This window comes from Mesoplodon mirus (genome assembly GCF_964341445.2).
Source record: "Mesoplodon mirus genome assembly, chromosome: 2".
NCBI classification, from domain to species: domain Eukaryota; kingdom Metazoa; phylum Chordata; class Mammalia; order Artiodactyla; family Ziphiidae; genus Mesoplodon; species Mesoplodon mirus.
Window position 1 is genome coordinate 81,097,793 of NC_138977.1, and position 20,548 is coordinate 81,118,340.

At 37.5% G+C, this 20,548-nt stretch overlaps 1 protein-coding gene across 1 annotated transcript in view; it reads right to left on the bottom strand.

The window, feature by feature from the left end:
* The window catches only part of TMEM156 (transmembrane protein 156), a gene marked incomplete at both ends in the record, with an annotated part of 49,482 nt that overhangs the window by 3,255 nt on the left and 25,679 nt on the right, over positions 1-20,548 (bottom strand). Inside the window, 2 exons of the mRNA XM_082608864.1 lie at positions 15,603-15,686; positions 17,662-17,781. Of these exons, the coding sequence (XP_082464990.1) occupies positions 15,603-15,686; positions 17,662-17,781 (204 nt within the window). The remainder of the gene's footprint in view (positions 1-15,602; positions 15,687-17,661; positions 17,782-20,548) is intronic.

Genomic DNA, 20,548 nt, shown 5'->3' on the forward strand with positions numbered 1-20,548 from the left:
TAAGGTTAGATTGTTTATTTGAGATTTTTCTTGTTTCTTGAGGTAGGCTTGTATAGCTATAAACTTCCCTCTTAGAACTGCTTTTGCTGCATCCCACAGGTTTTGGATCATCGTGTTTTCATTGTCATTTGTTTCTAGGTATTTTTTGATTTCCTCTTTGATTTCTTCAGCGATCTCTGGGTTATTTAGTCATGTATTGTTTAGCCTCCATGTGTTTGTGTTTTTTACATTTTTTCCCTGTAATTCATTTCTAATCTCATAGCATTGTGGTCAGAAAAGATGCTTGATATGATTTCAATTTTCTTAAATTTACTGAGGCTCGATTTGTGACCCAAGATGTGATCTATCCTGGAGAATGTTCTGTGCGCACTTGAGAAGAAAGTGTAATCTGCTGTTTTTGGATGGAATGTCCTATAAATATCAATTAAATCTATCTGGTCTATTGTGTCATTTAAAGCTTCTGTTTCCTTATTTATTTTCATTTTGGATGATCTGTCCATTGGTGTAAGTGAGTTGTTAAAGTCCCCCAGTATTATTGTGTTACTGTCGATTTCCTCTTTTATAGCTGTTAGCAGTTGCCTTATGTATTGAGGTGCTCCTATGTTGGGTGCATATATAGTTATAATTGTTATATGTTCTTCTTGGATTGATCCCTTGATCATTATGTAGTTTCCTTCCTTGTCTCTTGTAACATTCTTTATTTTAAAGTCTATTTTATCTGATGTGAGTATTGCTACTCCAGCTTTCTTTTGATTTCCATTGGCATGGAATATCTTTTTCCATCCCCTCACTTTCAGTCTGTATGTGTCCCTAGGTCTGGACTGGGTCTCTTGTACACAGCATATATACGAGTCTTGTTTTTGTGTCCATTCAGCAAGCCTGTTTCTTTTTGTTGGAGCATTTAATCCATTCACGTTTAAGGTAATTATCAATATGTGTGTTCCTATGACCATATTCTTAATTGTTTTGGGTTTGTTTTTGTAGGTCCTTTTCTTCTCTTGTGTTTCCCACTTAGAGAAGTTCCTTTAGCATTTGTTGTAGAGCTGGTTTGGTGGTGCTGAATTCTCTTAGCCTTTGCTTATCTGTAAAGCTTTTGATTTCTCCATCAAATCTGAATGAGATCCTGCTGGGTAGAGTAATCTTGGTTGTAGGTTCTTCCCTTTCATCACTTTAAGTATATCATGCCACTCCCTTCTGGCTTATAGAGTTTCCCCTGAGAAATCAGCTGTTAACCTTATGGGAGTTCCCTTGTATGTTATTTGTCATTTTTCCCTTGCTGCTTTCAATAATTTTTCTTTGTCTTTAATTTTTGCCAGTTTGATTACTATGTGTCTCAGCGTTTTTCTCCTTGGGTTTATCCTGTATGGGACTCGCTGTGCTTCCTGGACTTGGCTGGCTATTTCCTTTCCCATGTTAGGGAAGTTTTCGACTATAATCTCTTCAAATATTTTCTCTGGTCCTTTCTCTCTCTCTTCTCCTTCTGGGACCCCTATAATGTGAATGTTGTTATGTTTAATGTTTTCCCAGAGGTCTCTTAGGCTGTCTTCATTTCTTCTCATTCTTTTTTTCTTTATTCTGTTCCACAGCAGTGAATTCCACCATTCTGTCTTCCAGGTCACTTATCTGTTCTTCTGCCTCAGTTATTCTGCTATTGATTCCTTCTAGTGTAGTATTCATTTCAGTTATTGTATTGTTCATCTCTGTTTGTTTGTTCTTTAATTCTTCTAGGTCTTTGTTAAACATTTCTTGCATCTTCTCGATCTTTGCCTCCATTCTTTATGAGGTCCTGGATCATCTTCACTATCATTATTCTCAATTCTTTTTCTGGAAGTTTGCCTATCTCCATGTCATTTAGTTGTTTTTCTGGGGTTTTATCTTCTTCCTTCATCTGGTACATAGCCCTCTGCCTTTTCATCTTGTCTATCTTTCTGTGAATGTGGTTTTTGTTTCACAGGCTGCAGGATTGTAGTTCTTCTTGCTTCTGCTGTCTGCCCTCTCAACCCTGACACTTTTGACCCATTTCTCTCAACTCTGTATCTATCCTTTCAATTCCTCCTCTCGCATCTCCTTCTCAGCACAAGATCTGCAGTATAGTTAAGAAGGAGCAAAGTAAAGAAAAAATTTAAGGTACAATGTCAAGTTGCAAGAAAAGAATTTTAGTTTCGAAAGTACAAACATTTCCTTCTTTGCATATTGTTGAAATATGTCCCTAAGAGTAATATTAATAAATAACATCCTTGATTTCAGGGACAATTTTACCAAAAAGCAAAGTTACAAATTAGATGAACTCTAACCTGTCCTCCTTTGCTATGACTCTGTGACTTTATAAAATTCTTCTAATATTATCTTCAACTGACTTCAAGTAGAAGGTAAAACTTGATGTCCATGGCTCAATGGTATCTCTTTTATTCCACTGGGGTCCTGGGTCTTGCTTTTCTTGTCTTTATATTGAAACTTGAGTTCTACATAATACACGTGGTTTTTTGCTTCACAAATGTCTCTACTTTTTATACAAAGCCCTGAACATGGATGGAAATGAGGTGACCTCTAATTTAAAGAGAAATTTGTGTAGTTGCTTCTTAAGAATAGATATCAGAAAGGAAGATTTAAGTATAATCAAGAATATGATCCTTTTTTTCCAAGATTATTAAACACTGATGTAGTTTACCAAAAGGGAAATTCTGTCAAAGCTTCTCTCAGAATGTTATTCCTTTAATTAGAAAAAAATTTTTGATAAGAAAAACTTATTTTTTGGCTTTAATTTTCTGTATAAGGAATACATTAACCTGATTAAAAAAATTTAAACTATGAAGGGATATTCAATGAATATTCCTTTTTACCCCATCTCCCAGGCAATCACTTCCCACCATATCACATAGTTCTTTCCCTTCTAGATATTTAGATAGATAGATGATAAATGTATACTTTAATATATGTATTATTAAAATGTTGTTTTTGTCCTTCTTTACACAATTGGTAGAATACCATACATATATATCATGAATGATGTATCTTAGGGATCTTTCCACATAAGTGCTTCCTCTTTCCTTTTTACAACTTCCTGGTATTCCACAGTATGGATGTAACACCATGTCTTTAAACAGCCTAGATGGTGTCTGCTTAGATGGTGTCTAATCATTTTTGATCTTATAAATATACAAGCAATAAACATTGTATAGATGCCATTTCTCTCCTATGTGAGTAAATCTATAGGATAAATTCCTAGAAATAGAATTGCTGGCTCAAAGGGCTTATACATTTGTTACTTTGATAGTTATTGCCAAATTACCTATCCTGGAAGTTGCACCAATTTCGCCTCTCAGTTTACCTCAGTAAAGTATGAGTACCTCTTGCCCCTTGCCATAGAGTGTGACGTCAAACTTCTGGATTTTTGCCAATCTGATAAATGAAAGTGGCATCTCAGTGTAGCTTCAACTTGCTTTCCCACATTAATGAAGCTCCATAAGAGCAGAAATCTTTATTTTGTTTGGTTCACTGCTGTGTCTCCTATACCCAAGTGACCAATATTATTGGCACATAGTAAACAACAAAAAAAAAATTTTTTTTTAAGAATTTGGTCTGAGTGAAACCAAACAACCTTTCATATGTTTAAGAACTATTTGTATTTCCTTTTTCTGTAAACAGTCCATTCTTGTCCTTTACCCATTTGCCTACTAGGTTATGGTCTTTTCTTCATCAGTTATTAGAAGCTCCTTATATACTAGGAAAGGTTGCTTATCTGTGATGAACTACAAATAACTTTCCCCCAATTGCTTTTGCTGTGTACATTCTTTTTCACAGGGTCAAATTTATTAGTGTTTTAGCTGAGTTTTGTGTCATGATTAGTTCTCCATTAGTTGTAAATGAATTCTACCATTGTTTCTTCTATTACTTTTGTGGTTTCATGTTTTCTTTAAAATCACTGATCTGTATGGAATTTACTCCAGTATTCGTGTGGGCTCTGGATTAAGTAAAATTTTTTTTCCTAGATGATTATTCAGTTGTTCCAACATCATTCAGTATTTCTTTGTTTTCCTACTGATTTGATATGCCATTTTCATCATTTACTAAAGTCCTGAACTTTCTAATGTTTAATTGGATATTTTTATCTAGTCTGTACCAGTACCATAATGGAATGGATACTTCTCCTGTTTATTCTTCTATGTCCATTTTTTTCCTGTCTACTATTGACAGTTTATTTTTCATTGGGATATGGAAATGAACTTGTTTATTTATTGATTTAGGGAAAATTGGCATCTTTTTATATTCATCTTCCTTTCAAGAACATTATATACCATTCCTTTTCTTCAAGTCATTTTTATGTCTCTCAGGAGCATTTTTCTGAAGTTTTCTTCAGAAAGATCATGCACATTTCTTATGAAGTTTATTCCTAATTACTTTATTTTCTGCAGCTGTTTTAAATGCAGTATATCTTCTAACTGGTTGTTGTTTAAATATATAAATGTTGTTTGACTTTTTATATTAATTTTGTACCCTACCCCTTACTGAACTTTTCAAAGATGTTTTTAGGGAATTAGATTTCTTGGGTACATATCATCTGCAAAATAAGTGATCATTTTACCTATCCTTTCCAACTTGTGAACCTTGTAGTTCTGCCTCTTATCTAATTATGTTGACTAGTACTTCTAGGATAACTGTAGATAAAGTGGCAATAGTGAACATTCTTGAACATTTCTGGCTTTAGCTAAGCATGCTTTTAGTATTTCCCTACTAAGCATGATTCTGAGTTTTTGTTTGAGACAGATATATTTTATCATATTATGGAAGTACCTATTTATCTTGTTTTTATTAGGTGTTTTTATGAAGAATGGGTATTGTATTTTGTCAAGTACATTTTTTTCACTTTTAACAACTTTATTGACACCTTTGACATATAAAAATAGTAATTATATAAGGTGTACATACAACTTGATATTCTGATATATGCATACATTGTGAAAAGATCACCACGATAAAGCTAAATAACTTATCCATCACCTCCACATAGTTACCATTGTGTGTGTGTGTTGAGAAATTTTAATTTAAAATATATGCTTTTAGCAGATTTCAAGTATACAATGCAGATTAAATAACACTTATACAAAATACCCAATTGTTTATACTTAGCATTATATCTTCCTTACTTTGTCTAAATTTTATACATTTTGCTTTTTGTGTGTGGTTTCTGGATTTTTAATTTAGATTTTACTATATGAATTATGCTTTCTGTAATTTAGTCTTAGGTGTTTTGATTGTTAGGTAAATTGTTTTTAATTTTACTAGTTTTACTAAAGGTTTACAAAATCCCTACAGCTATTGCTGTGAAATGACCTAAGCTAATCTAACCATGCACAACCCTTAGGTTCTTCTCAGTAGATAATATCAACCACCAAAAAGTTTGAGCATGGGTAGTCTCACCAGGAGAAATTTTTCCTCACATACAGGCGTTTATTAAGTATTTGTTAGCCAGTAGAGAGAGGGCAAGGACACATCTTGGAAAACTTGCTGTATAGGCTTGATGTGAGTCCATGCTCCCTGTCACTTGGGCTTCACAGCTCACTTGGGGAGGACAGGACATGCTCCAGAGGTAGGACTTGGTTAGGCTTGCAGTTGGCATCATGCAACCAGGGACCTGTGCAAGGAGTTGGACGATTCCTTAAGTAGAGGTTACAGTGTTGGCTGGGTTCTCATATCCCATTAGTGCAACCATGGAGCATTTTTCTACAATATTTTATTCAACTAACAAATCTTGAATGCCTCTAATTTCAACAATGAACATATAATTCGGACTTTGATTACCACTAATTTTACTAATGAAAACTCATTTCTAATATTCATCATTCTACTTAGCAAAATCTCTGGTTGATAGCTCAGACCCTTGTGGTGTGCTTAATATTTAACTGTAACATCATATTATCTATGCTGAAATGTTTTCAATCAATTGAATATAGCATAACAGCTATATTTGTCTTTTAAAAATTAGAAGTAAATTTGTAGAATAAATAATGAGAAAAGTAGGCCTTCTAAGTCTTCTTCTTTTGTGCATATAATCAAATACATTTTTTTCATCTATAGAAATGATCCAACAATCGTTCCCTTGGATCTGTTAATATGATGAGTGATATTAATAGATCTCCTAATGCTGAACTGTTCTTGTATTCGTGGAATAAGCCCCACTTGATCATAGGAGTGTGTGTATGTATGTATGTATACATATTTTCTTAAACTGTGCTACTGGATTCTTTTGCTAATATTTGTTGAGGATTTTTGCATAGATAGACATAAGTAAGATTGCTTGATACTTTCATTTTAGACACAGTGTTCCTTGGGCTTGAATATAAATGTTTATTTCATAAATAGACGTAGGAAACATCCTTTTTTTCTATGGTCTATAACAGTTAAAATACCACTGGAAATATCTGTTGTTTAGAAATTGTTAAAATTCCGCTGTGTACTGCTCTTCCTGTTATTTTTTTGAGAGATAACTGACAAATTTTCTATTTCTTCTATGATAATGGTTTTGTTTAGATTTTCTGTTCTTCTGATGTGAGGTTTTGTAAGTTTTCTCAGAAAAGTATCCGTCTTAACTAGACATTTTAAAAATTAAGGTAGCAACTACTCTTTAAGGGAATTAGATGCCTTTTTGAGGCCATGTCCAGAAGACACCGAGGGCCATTTCATTCCTATAGAAATGCTAAAATCACCACCAAAGTCCACATTTTTTTCTATGGAGCCCATGGACATATATACACTACCAAACGTAAAATAGCTAGTGGGAAGCAGCCGCATAGCACAGGGAGATCAGCTCGGTGCTTTTTGACCACCTAGAGGGGTGGGATAGGGAGGGTGGGAAGGAGGGAGATGCAAGAGGGAAGAGATATGGGAACATATGTATATGTATAATTGATTCACTTTGTTATAAAACAGAAATTAACACACCATTGTAAAGCAATTATACTCCAATAAAGATGTAAAAAAAAAAGAAAAAGAGTAAATGACAAAGCTTTCCTGACTGATTAAAGCAAAGGTGGGAAAACAAGACCAGTCTTTCCATTTTTATTTTATTGTCAGTAAGGAGCAACGGCACCTATGAGACTAGATCTATCAGCCTTATCTGTGTCACACTGAAAGTTCCCAGGCGTCTGTGATTTTTGTCTTCTGAAATCTGTGCTTCTCAAGGGTGGCTGTAGCAAGCAGGATCTCAAGCAGCCCCCAGATTCCGCCCCCTGGTGTACATGGCCACCCTCGTGACTCCCTTCCCTTGAGCGTGGGCAGGGCGGTAAATAGCATCTCATTCCGGTGACTAGGTTACACTAAGGTGAAGAGCTTTTGCAGGCGTAATTAACATCCCAAATCAGTTGATTTTGAGAGAGACTATGTTGGGTGGGTCTGACTTAAAGGGTGAAAGCTTTTAATAGAGAGACTGGGCCCTCCCTGGGGTCAGAGAGCATCCCTCCCTGGGCTCAGGAAGCATGCCGCCATGTCTGCACTGTCTATGGAAAGGGTCCTGTAGCAGGGGTCTGCAGCTGGCCTCTAGGACCTGAGAGTGGCCTCTGACTGAGAGCCAGTTAAGAAGCCAGGGCCTTCAGTCTATAGCCTCAAAGAAAGGAATTCTGCCAACAACCTGAACCAGCTTGGAAGGAGAGCCTCCAGATGAGAACACAGGCCAGTTCACATCTTGATTTCAAGCTTGTGAGTCCCTGAGATCCAGCAAAGTTGTTCCCAAATTTCTCACTCACAGAAACTGTGAGATAATGAACATGTGTTGTTTTAAGCCCCTAAGGTTGTGGTAATTTGTTACACAACTATAGAAAACGAATAAAGTGGTCAACAGAGCCTTGGCTTGAAAATCCCCAGAGGTAGTAATTTAAAATGCAGGTTCTAGGACCCTGCCCCAGATCTACTGAATTACAATCTCCTTTCATAAAGGCCCAGGAGCCTTTGATGGTTAATTCTGATGCACTTTAAAGCTTCAGAATGAACTTACCATGCGAATAATTGTTTAGACATCTTTGACAAAGCACATTTTTTTAAACTTTTTATCTTATATTGGAGTATAGTTGATTAACAATGTTGTGTTAGTTTCGGGTGTACAGCAAAGTGATTCTGTTACACATATACATGTATCTATTCTTTTTCAAATTATTTTCCCATTTAGGTTGTTACCAAATATTGAGCAGAGTTCCCTGTGCTATACAGTAGGTTCTTGTTGGTTATCTATTTTAAATATAGCAGTGTGTACATGTCAATCCCAAACTCCCTAACTATCCCTTCCCACAACCCTTCCGCCCTGACAAAACATCTTATAACCTTCCAGAATTTGAGATTTGGAGGTAATTCTTTTTAAAGGTTAAAATCTCAAAAGAGCCTATTCATGAAACCAAATAATTGTCAAAGAAAATTAACAGAGCTCTTTTGGTTGGAAAGCCAAACTGCTCATCATTTGCTTATTCATTAGGTTTGCTGATGATTTGTAGTATGGTATAACCATAATTCAGAAAACCATTATCTGTCAAAATGACAGCTAGTCCAAAGTAACTCTCTAGTGGTACGTTATCTTCTATTTCTCCTAGTATCCAAAGTCATGTAAGTTACATGCTAATAGGAAAATTTCTGAAAATTTGATAAAAAGGCAAAAAGGTAGGATATGTTGTCATTTTTATACCTTCTTTAGAATAGCTAAAACAGGTGGAATTTTTTTCTAGTTTTACACTGAGAAATAGGGTTTCTTTCAAAGCATATTAATTCAGCAACACTAGTTAAGTCAGCAGAAGCAGTCAGAAGTATTTTAAAACCTCACAGAAGTCTTTTCATGAGTGTGTCAAATCTCTAAACCAAATATTTCTTTGACTTTTTCCAAGAACCTTAACAGAACCTAAAAAATTAAAAAGAACCCCGGTCTGAGTTTTGACCTGGTTGAGTCTAGTGAACAAAATGGATTTCCAACAGTAGAAACTTTGATTAAAAATAAAACTCCATGCCTTAGGTTCTTGAATAAAGCCCCTATCATTCCATCCATGACAGTGTCCAAGTTGACCTCTGATATTTCTTCCTCTTATTTTTAAAAAATGTTATCACTTTTCAAAATGCTTTATATCTATGTCATCTGGTATCTAACCTCAATTCATCTTTCCAAAGTAATTCTTGATTCCCACTTAGTAATGGACACTTATGAGGTATTTTCTTCACTTTGTTCCTGATGATTTTCGTGTCAAAGACAAGGTACATCTCCCACACTGAAGACACATCTAAAACTTCCCCATCCTAGTCAGGCTGTCTTGGCCACTAAGGGAATTTGCCCCATCAATGTTTGATATTCGTTATCTCCAAAAATACTTGTTCAGCTAAATTTTACTTGGTTATTAAATTGGAAAGCCAAAAAACAAAAGAAGGAGAACAAAACAGATTTATGTATCCATACTATCTATGACCCTCTGTGACTTCTACTTTCCCAATAGTGAATTTATCCAATTTTGCATAAATTTGCATAATTTATCCTTATTTGTCTGCCTCCTTGTGTACAGAGATTGTATTTTTATGCATTTTTTTGTACTCCCCAGAACCCACCTTGGAGCATGACACAAAATAGGTACTCAATAAATACATGTTGAATGACTGAAAGAATGTTATTTAACTTCTTTGTGCCTCATGTTTCTTAATAAAATGGTGTGGGTTCAAGCAGAACAGAAAGTCAACTCTGGGGTGCCACCCAGGAATTTGGAGATAAGGAAAATAAGAGTGCCCTGTGAGAAAGCACTACCAAGTGCAAAAGAAAGTATTTTTACTGGCATCTTTTTAAGCCCAATGGAGGGCCCTGCTCAGAACTTAGTAGGACCTGTGTGTGAACTCAGCAGGGAAGGGCTATGGATAGCTAAACTCGGAAGCAATGACCTTGGGCACTTCCTTCTCTCCTTCGTACTTTGGGAGATTCAGCCATGACTCTTTGTGGAGACAATGGCAATAAATGTCTAAACTGTTACCCACAAAGTACTTGGTTTCCTCATAAGAGCCTCTCCAGAAAAGAAGGAATTCAAGTTAATCATCACAGATTACTTCGGTCAAGACAGATGTGGACATTTTCAGATGGTTTGGTGATTCTTATTCAGTTCTCTAATCTGGCTTCAAAAAAACTTTTCAGTCTTAATTATTTCTTCTTACTGTCATAGGAATGCAGAATTTCAATATAGCTATGCATCATTCTGACCTTTCCATCACATAAAAACACAGGCACTTCTGTGCAAGCCTAAGATAGCTAGTAGCCTTTTAGGGTTAATAGAACCAATTATGGTGGCTTAAAATAGATTTCCATTATTCAAGACGCCAACTCCCTACTATGTTCAAAGATCAATCTGTTATTTTTAACAGTGATCCTAAAACTACTCAGCTATTCCAAATCTGGCCAGTGTGAAAATCAAATGAGGATGGAAAAATAAATGACTGCAGAATTATCTAGAAATAGCAATTAAAGAGGGAAAAAAACCCTCCTTGAACAGACAGCTGCCAATATTCTGAGCCATTGACTCAGTTTCCAATTCATTCACACTGCAGGTATCCTTAATACTCCAAGGAATAAAACTTATGAAGTGCTTAACCATTCTCCTTTTGTTATTTTGGGCAGGCATTATCAAAACTTATAATCTGGGGGGGGGGGAGTATTTGAAAGGTCTTTGTAAGACAGCAGCAGTCATTCTTTCAACAGAGTGTAAAGTTGTATTCATTTAACAAATATTTATTGGGTACCTATTCTGAACTCATATGCACTGTGCCATGATCTGGGGATGCAGTGATAAGTATTATCAGATAGTGTCCCGGATCTCAAGGAGCTAACTGGCTCATAGGAGAGACATCAATAAAATAATAACAGAAATGTAAAAGAGCAACAGTGATAATTGCCGCAAAGAGAGATGTGTGATGTTATGAGGGTGTAATTTACCTGGTCCACCAGCTCTGAGACAACTTTCCTGAGGAAGTGTTAGTTAAGCCAAAATCAGAAGGACAGGGTTGGACTTAACTAGATAAAGGCAGGGTGGGAAAAGGGGAGGATTGCAAGGGAGGTGTCAAGGGAGGCCAGATGGTTCAGGGAGGGGGAGTCTGTGCGAAGATGGAGATGTTTATCTGCATATGTTTTATCATCAGTTTTTTCAGACCTGGCACAAATGGCTGTCACATAAAGTCATTCAATGAATGAATAGAATAAATCATCCTATTTTGCCTATAGATTCTTCACACTTTATGAATTTCCTCCTGCATGTAGAGTCACCCTCTGAATCTTGATCTATTCTGTAACCAAGCAGATGGCTATAACCTTTACTGTTTTATGAACCCCAATGTGTATTTTGAGTCTTAAATATTATAGTTAAGCAAGTAAAAATTAAATTTTCATGTTATCTTGCTTGGTTGCTAGACATCTGGCTCCAGTAATTTATCTTCTCTTCGGCAGAAAATTGAAACCTGCTTAGTCTTTATTATGTTGGCCTTAAACATGTTGCAAACTATAATTTTACATTGCCACTAGTTTTATTTTGGGGTAATATATATTACTGGGTCATCCACTTCCTTTTGGCATTTAGCAATTCTCCTTTACAATGAATTTCCGTTTTCTTTGCTTTGTGGTCCCTAAGAGCCCACCCACATTAAGTGCCAATGCTGAAATGTTACTTTGAGGATGACTCACATTGTCTCACACAAGCTTCTGATACCTTACAGAGAAAATGTCTCATCTTGGTTCCCAGCGCTAAATGTAAAAGAGCGAGAAAAGTTTTGATCTGTGGCTTGAACCAGCAGGAGTAAACTCCCCAGTTCATCTTGCCATTAAGTGATGCACTGGAAAGTGCAGCCATTGGACAGAACTGAGTTTGAACCCTAACCTGCTGGGATCTGGCAGTGGGTCAGTTACTTTAAACTCACTTTAGCTTCAGTTTTCTCACCAGGAAAAAAAGTGAGGTTCTTATGAAACGAAGTCAAATGATGTGTGTGGAAGTACTGTGCATGTGGAAGGTGCTGAATGAGTTTGTATAGCTTAATTAGCTTCCCTTCTCCTAAGGAACTAGGAATTGAATCTCCTGAAGGGTGGTGTCAGCTCCATGGAGGCGAGGACTGCGCTGTGGTACAGCCACTGCATTGGCAATGCTTAGCACAATTTCTGGCCCATAGTCAGTGTTCAACAGATTTTTGGTTGAATATTAGAAGGTGAAGAACTTCAAGTTTTAAAGATCTCACCATTTTTGATGGACAGAGTAGAGAGATGACAGGACTCCCTTGGCTGACCCATGCAGTGAAGGCTCGAATCCTAGGAACCTGGTGTTGTGCTTGTAGATATTTATTTGTTGGCTGACCAGCATGTGGACATCTCAGGGGTACTCTCAAGTATGCAGGAAGCCAGAGGGGCAGATATCTCCTCTCCCTGCCTTCTGGTACCCAGAGTACCAATCTGTGGCCTGCATTCAGTCAACCAGATACCCCTCCTTAGGACAGTGATGCAAAGTTGCAAGGTGGTCAAAGGGAAGCTCTAGCAGCCCAGAGGGAGCATCCAGTGATGGTGACACCAGCAGAAGCATTCTCACCAGACCATTCCTATGGGGCTGTATTTTTGGCTGCTTGGCCTCTCTTGACTCCTGCATAAGCTCAGCTTGCCTAATGTTCCTGTTGCTTGCATGGGTTACCTACTGGTTTTCCAATAAATTTCCTTTCTGCCAAGTCAGCCAAGTTGGTTTCTATTGTCTGCATCCAATAATTTGAGTCCTAGTACACTGCTCCTGCCCCTGGCCTTGGTCTCCCAATGTGGTCAACTCAATAAGCACTGTTTCTAGAGATGCATTTCAAAGTTACTTTTGCATCGTTCTCAAAATCTCTTCTTCAAGATTTTTTTTATTATTCTTTGATATCCTTAGCAATTCTACAAAGTGCATTTTATGTTCTTCAATGAAATGGAATTATGTTCCCTCTGAACACTCTTTGTCTCTCCATTTGTTTTCACATTTCCCAACCCCCAAGATTCATTTCTCGTTCATCTTCTCTTTTTACTCAATACTCATTTCCCCTTAGGGTTTGCGCAATTTACTAAGCTTTTATTGTGCATGAACTACATGCCAGATATTATGCTAGGGACAGGGATCCAAAGATGACTAAGACAGAGTTATCACCTGTGTGAAGAGAATAGTCAAGTGAATAAAATGTAAATAGATTAATACCAAGGCAGGCAACAGAAGGTATCACACTTCCCCAAGCAAGGAAGAAAATATCAGAGACACATAAAAGCTTGGGATTTGAGTCTGTATGATATCTCTTTCTACAGCGATGAGGCTCATTTACTGTCGGGGTTTAACCTGCCCCAGTACATGCCAAGCCCCGTGCGGTGCCAGGGTGTTGGTAATCTCTCCTTATTCCTCTCTTATCTTTTTGAGAGTGTGAGTTATCTAATAGCTCTGTGTGTATGTGTGTCACAATACTTACTTTGCAATACATGAGCAACTAGAGACATTCTGGAATGTACAGCCAGAGCTGACAGCAAGCTGCTCGGCTGAATGTGACTATAGTTACTGCTCTCTTTGAACTACATTTTTTTTTTCGCTCGTGTTACTGCTTCTCCCGAGAACCACGCTGGCACATATTTTTCCCTTAGATTCTCACTGCTGCCTATAATCCATCATTACAAAGAGAGGCCTTAAAAACAGCACTCGGGGGAGACATTATTTCCTTCCCATTTCGCTCTCAGAAAGAGCAACTTATAATGGGAGGGGAAAATTGCATTTATGTTAAAGGAATATATATAACAAGAAAGCCTCTGCTTCTACCCCTCTTTAAGATGCTAAGCTTCAAAAGGCCTCTTAGTTTTAAAAAAGGCCATCACCCCTTGGCCTGCTCTAAACATTAATATTATATGCCTGGTAATAAAGCCAGAGGATTTTTTGTGAGAGCCATTAAAGGGAAAGGATGGCCGAGACAGATTTCTCTGGTGAGTGAAAATCACAGGCTCATAAATAGAACCTGTGAGGTTGGTCTTGTGGTTAGCTAGTACTTTAAATTTGTGATTCCCCCAATTATACTGGTTGATGGGAACTGCTGACCTTTTCTCAGACGAGGCTGTGATGCTCAAAATTATGACTTAAAAAGAGAAAGTACCAGAATTCCTAAGGAAACCAAAAGCCCAGCAGCACCAGGTTAAAACACGCCTGGTACATGCACGTCACGGTACTGATAAGAGGGGAGAACAGAGGAAATGTAATTTTCTCCCCATAAAAATTAATTTTGCCATTTGAAACCGCCCTGTGATATTTATATCATACATCAAACAAGATTGTCACTGACCCCACAAAATTTTCATCACATTTAGCTGGTGTCAAATGACTACTTAGCTAATGCTTATTATTAGCCATAGGTTAATAATTTTACTGCTAATTATGAGACTAGAAAGTCTAAATTCTTTTTAATTGAGCTCTTTAGGTGCACCCAACCCAATTTTTCCTCACGCTAGGGATGTGAGTACCTCCTAGTTTAAATAACTAAGGAAAGTCTCAGCACAGTTCCCAGTGAAATGCTGTGCAAATCTCCATGTGGTTACAGATGCAGCTATGGTGGGCGCTCAGGGTTTGTTTGGTTTCCTTACATTTTTGAAAACCGTTTACACACCAGACTTGAAGCTCCTTATCTAACTTGTCACAGAGTACGAAGGCGCCCGCTCCCTGGCTGTGTGCAAGGAGCTGTGGTAACATTAGTCATAATTCTGTGGTTTTCAAAGAGTCAAGGACATTATTTCTCCCTGATGAAAAAGAGGCCTTTGCCCACGTTGCACTCTCTCTCTCCTTCTTTTTAATGCGGTTTGACAACTTGAATTCAGAAGGAGGTTTCACAATTAGAAGAACGAGATCGAACCACAGCATCTGTGCTCACAGACCCCTTAGCTGCTCTAATTAGGATTCCCTTATTCCATTTCTAGTTCTCAGAAGAGGACAGGGGACTTTTTTTTTTTTTTTTTTCTCGGTACGCGGGCCTCTCACTGTTGTGGCCTCTCCCGTTGCGGAGCACAGGCTCCAGACGCGCAGGTTCAGCGGCCATGGCTCATGGGCCCAGCTGCTTCGCGGCATGTGGGATCCTCCCGGACCGGGGCACGAACCCGTGTCCCCTGCATCGGAAGGCGGACTCTCAACAACTGCGCCACCAGGGAAGCCCGGACAGGGGACTTTTTAATTGGGGCTATTAGACGTTCTCTTTGTACAATGGCACCCTCTGCTAAGCGAAGGCTCCAGCAAAAGCCATACCCACTCTGCAGTTACTTCTTGCAATTCCGAGGAATAATGGTATCTCGTCTCATTTAAAAATAAACCTGAGGCTTCTTCCTTATTGCTTTCTCTCCTCTGCCTACTCACATGAATTTCTTCTTGCCAATTAAACCAACTTTCCATTATTTAAGGAGGTAGTTTTGATCATAACTGTCGCCTGATAATAAGACATATTAAACTAGATTTCATTTGCTCACAGCTCCTTTCTTCCAGCTACAAGACTAATTTAAATGAGCTCAGATCACTCGATCTTATGTTTACTCAATAGTGAGTGGTGAAGTGTTGGAATTTCATAAGTGGTACTCTGCATGTCGCAGAACTCACCTGAAATAACCTGCACGTTCAATGTTCGCAGTTTCTCAGAATCACTTCCTCTTAAGAGGACAGATGTAGGTTTGTATTTATGACCTATTCCAAGAAAAGAAATTAAATATTTAGATGATAAGCAAGCACGTTCTTAATATATATTCCCCATGTTGGTTCCAAGGATTACCAAGGAAAATGGGCCATTCACAGCAGAGCCTGGAGTAACAAGACATTAACAGCCTTTTCTTATTGTTATTTTCCATTAACAAATAGGTACTTTCTAAAACCAGTGGCTTCTCCACTGCCATAAATGCCATTATGCATCTCTTCTTAAATGCAGAATATTATTTACATTATTACATACAATAGATAAATACAGAATATTTGATGTATATTTAATATTTAATAATATTTAATGTCATAAATGACGTGGTATTTTCCACTACTTCATATGCTTGGATTTGCAAGGCAAGCTTTTGAAAGCCAGTAAGCCTGTCATTTAGGTAGATGTTCATAAAAATTTAATGTCACTCCCCACTATTGGTCTCTTTCTAGGCATTTTTTTCTATCTGGCTTCTATTCTGTCTTTCCTAATATGTAATCATTTATAGAAAAACAGATCAAGAAACTCAAAACTATGCACTAATTGCAAATGACACACATTTATTTAAAATAATATAATTTTCAAAACTGAAAGACCCTGGGTCTTAATTCTGTCATTTTATTAGCTGTATTACTTTGGACAAAACACTTAATCTCTCTGAGGCTCAGGGGTTTTTTCATCTATAAAAAATGAAAAGAATAGCACATACCCTGTTTATAAACTTTGAGAATCTAGTAAGAATCTCATGAAAATGTTCTGAAAATGTTTATTCTACAAATATACAATACTGATGATGTTATTAACCAATGCATTTAGGGCCTTATATACTAAAGTACCAATGACAAGACTTGATATGAAACTGCTCTCAGAAATATCTCCAACAAACACTTAGCCAAAAAAATTAATGAAACTTTCACTCAACCCTACAGGCAACCACTTTTTCTGCCTACTGAAAGGACTAACACAGCCTTGCCTGGTAAAGAACACAAGAGCCTTGGAAAATACTACACCAGCACAATGCTACTATCCTTTATTGAGGACTATTAGGCACAGGGCACTGTGTTACACTGCTTTGTAATCTCTTTAGTTCAATCCTTACCTCAGCCCTGTGGGAATGGTGATTATTCTTGTTTTACAGAGGAGGAAAGGGACGCTCAAATATGGCAAGTAACTTGCACAAAGTCACATAACTAGTAAGTGGTAGCACTAGGATTCTAACCTAAGTCCACCTGACTCCAAAGCCTAGTCTTGTAATGACACATTTTATCCTGTCTTTAAGAGACCAACTACTCATATTATAAACTGTCCATCAGGTCTGATATTCAGCCAGTATGTGCACGGGTGCACACCAGAAGGGTCATGTATACATACTCACACACCACTAGGGCCAGTATATACATGGGTACACACCATAAGACCACGATAGTAGTTGACAGTCAATGTCCATTCTGATAGGTGGATGCCCATGTTATACTCGTTAATTCTTTTTAATACCATCCCTACTTCCTGATTTCCAACTACACATTTTAGTGCTTCATAGTCAAAAATCTACTGTACCCCCACACTTATTAAAGACTGACTCCTGTTCATTACGTAGAGCCTAGAGCTCAAGACTTCCAACTCCGAAATTCTTTATCACCACTCCCTATTCTTCTACCCCTCTTCTGCCCTCACTTCTACCAAGCTCTGTTCAACCTCCAGTCCACCAACTCCTCCCAGTTCACGAAGCCTTTCTTCCCCTTCTATTCACTTGTCTGGGCTGGAGAAAGACACATGAAAATCCTTGAGTGCTGGCACTATGTCTTACTTATGCTTATGTTCCTTGGGTTACCTAGAATCACCACTTACACACAGTAGGTGCTCAGTTAGTGGTAAATTGAACTAGAAAAAGAAATTGAACCTACAGATAAGATTAGGAGTACCTTGATACTAGATGAATTCTCCCAAAAGGTGGATTTATTTTTCAATACTTACCCTGACACTTCTGCACTCTCCTGTGGGCTTCAAGTATTTTGTGGATAATGAAGATGAGCAAAAATATAAAAACTAATAGAACCAGAACATACCAAGTGATCTTCATGGAACAAATAAAATCTGCAAAGAAAAATGTACTATAAAAATACGGTAAAATGATGCAGCAGATAAGAGGCAATATGGTGATGTAGCTGGCTTCTACTATATATTCTGCCCATAACTGAAAAGTTGAATATATAACCATCACTGTTACAAGGTCACTTGCTTTCCTGAGTTCTTTCCTAATGTATTAAATGAAGAAACATGACCAAGTGGTTTCCAGGGATCCATTTAATTTCAAAATTCTAGGATTAATTTCACTTCCAAGTTATATTGATATTAATTTTGCTATCATTGCTATCACTAGGTTAAGACCACAACAAGCAGAGTGCCAAAATCAGAGCCATTTGTGATTAACAATTTGGCCCTGGACCAAGCAGCCAAAAAATGTTTCCTCAAATCAACAAAGATGCAGTGTGTAAGATGAGGATGGGGAATAAAGGGAAAGGCAAAGAAAGAGGTTGGATTGAGGCATATAAGAGACCAGGGTAGACGATTAATCAGATCTTCTTTCCACAGGGGCTCACATGGCAATGATCAGATCAAGTGCATTCATTAGTTAAACATACAGTTACTCTCACCTAAATTTAATAAGGATACAGGTAAAAAATCGCTCATTCAAATGACAGTGAGGCAACATGGAAGTAGAGTCACCATCAGCAATAGCTTAGCACGATATTCTTTCGTCCCATAAACACACACTGGCCAGCAGACCCAGGAATCAGTGACTTAAAGGAGGTTGACTTCATTATGTCCAAAACACAATTGTCTACTGACTTTCTAAGCAACCCTATGTACTCTCTTCCTTGTGTGCAAAATACATCTAGTGCTTACTCAACTTAAAAAGATATATAACTTGTTCATACCCTTAGATGACTGCTCTTTTGGGGCTCATGATCTGGGTACCCCTTTTACAGGTCCCCACTCCATAAGCAGATGTACATTAAATAGGCAGTGAACATTTATTTAGAGAAGACACTGAATGGAGAAGGTAGAGGTCGACTGGAATGACAGCACTCAGCCTTCCTAACATCATTCCATACTATTTAGACTTGCATACCTCACTCAGAAAAATAAAAGCATGCAGTTAACTGCCATAGAAAATGTTCATTGCCAGCAAGAGTCAAGGTGGGCCCAATACCAAGGTATCATGGGGCATTGATCAAGCTATGAAAAAAAGAACCATGCATTCACCAACTTTATATTACAATAGCAGAATGTACACAGTTGGGGCCAAGCCAGCCAGAACACCCACCAAAGCACCAGTGAGAACACAGATGAGTGTATCTCCCTACATCCTATGCTGTCCCCCTACTCCCTGTCCCTGTAGCCGTCTTGGAGAGAAACATGGGGAAATGGACAGGAATCTGAAAAAAATCTAAAGAGGTAGATTAAATTATTTTTTCTGAGTAAATTTGCCAGATTGGACTAAATTTAGTCCCCCCACCCCGCCCTCCAGTAGATAGGACTTTTAAGGGAGATCAACTTAGTCTTTGCACAGCAGAGTAAAATATGAATAAATTTTTAATCTTCTACACATGGCAAAATAGGTATACTTTTTCCCAAATACAAGACTATATATTTGCACTGCTATATATAAAATAGATAACTAATGAGAACCTACTGTATAGCACAGGGAACTCTACTCAGTGCTCTGTGGTGACGTAAATGGGAAGGAGATCCAAAAAAGAGGGGATATGTGTACATGTATAGCTGATTCACTTTGCTGTACAGCAGAAACTAACACAACATTATAAAGCAACTACAATAAAAATTAATTTAAAAAAGACTTCATATTTGTACACCTCTGTTATCTTTCTGATTTATGGACCCATAAAAGCTGTCAATTACTACTTCACTTTGACTGAAATTTATGATTTTTTCCATTAACACAAAAATTAATTCTCAAAATAATGAATATGGTAAGCTTATTTTGCCTTCATGTTTTAGAAAACATAAAAAGCAATTAGATAGATACATAAATGGACATTGAAACAAATATAAGTTTTGAATATCTATAATCTAAACCTCTTTATCTTTCAGATTTCATCATAGTCTCCTTCTCCATGTGGTCTTTTCAGAACCTCCAAACTCATTCCTGAGCCAGAGGGAATTAACCCCTCTGTTCAGCTTCTCAGATCCTCTCCCATACCCCCTACACATACGCACACATTGAAATACCCCCCCTAACTGCAGAGACTGTAGGGCCTTGGGCAAACTAACTCACAGGAGAAATTTATTTGAAGTCTTATATTTCACTTTAAAAATGCATACATATTATATATTTGTGTTTGCTTTAAAATAAATATAACATTTTAAAATAATTACCTCTAATAGAAGTAAGGCTTTAGAAACTCATTCTAAGGCAATCTGAAAGGCTTCCCTATGTCTGGAACCTCAGAAAACACAGCAAGTTACTCTGCCATAGCACCTGTGCGACTGATTGCACTGACTCCATTGTTTTACGTACATCTATCTCTGTGTCTCCAGTGCCTGGCACACTGATTGGCATACAGCAGGCACTCATTAAATGGTTATATCATAAAATGCTCTTCAAGAGTAGAGCTTATGGGTCAAGTGAGGGTACCCTGCTTAGTAGTGAGGATCAACTGTGTTAATTCAGAATAGGGTGACTAGAGTGTTAATCAACCTTAAGCAGAATTAAGATATATGTAAGTTTTATATTTCAGACTCCTACCTTTCCCTCAGAGTCATCCAGTGCCTCAAAATGCTTAATCTGTACCCCACCTAACTTCACAGCAATATATCAAAAATCCCTTTAATTCAG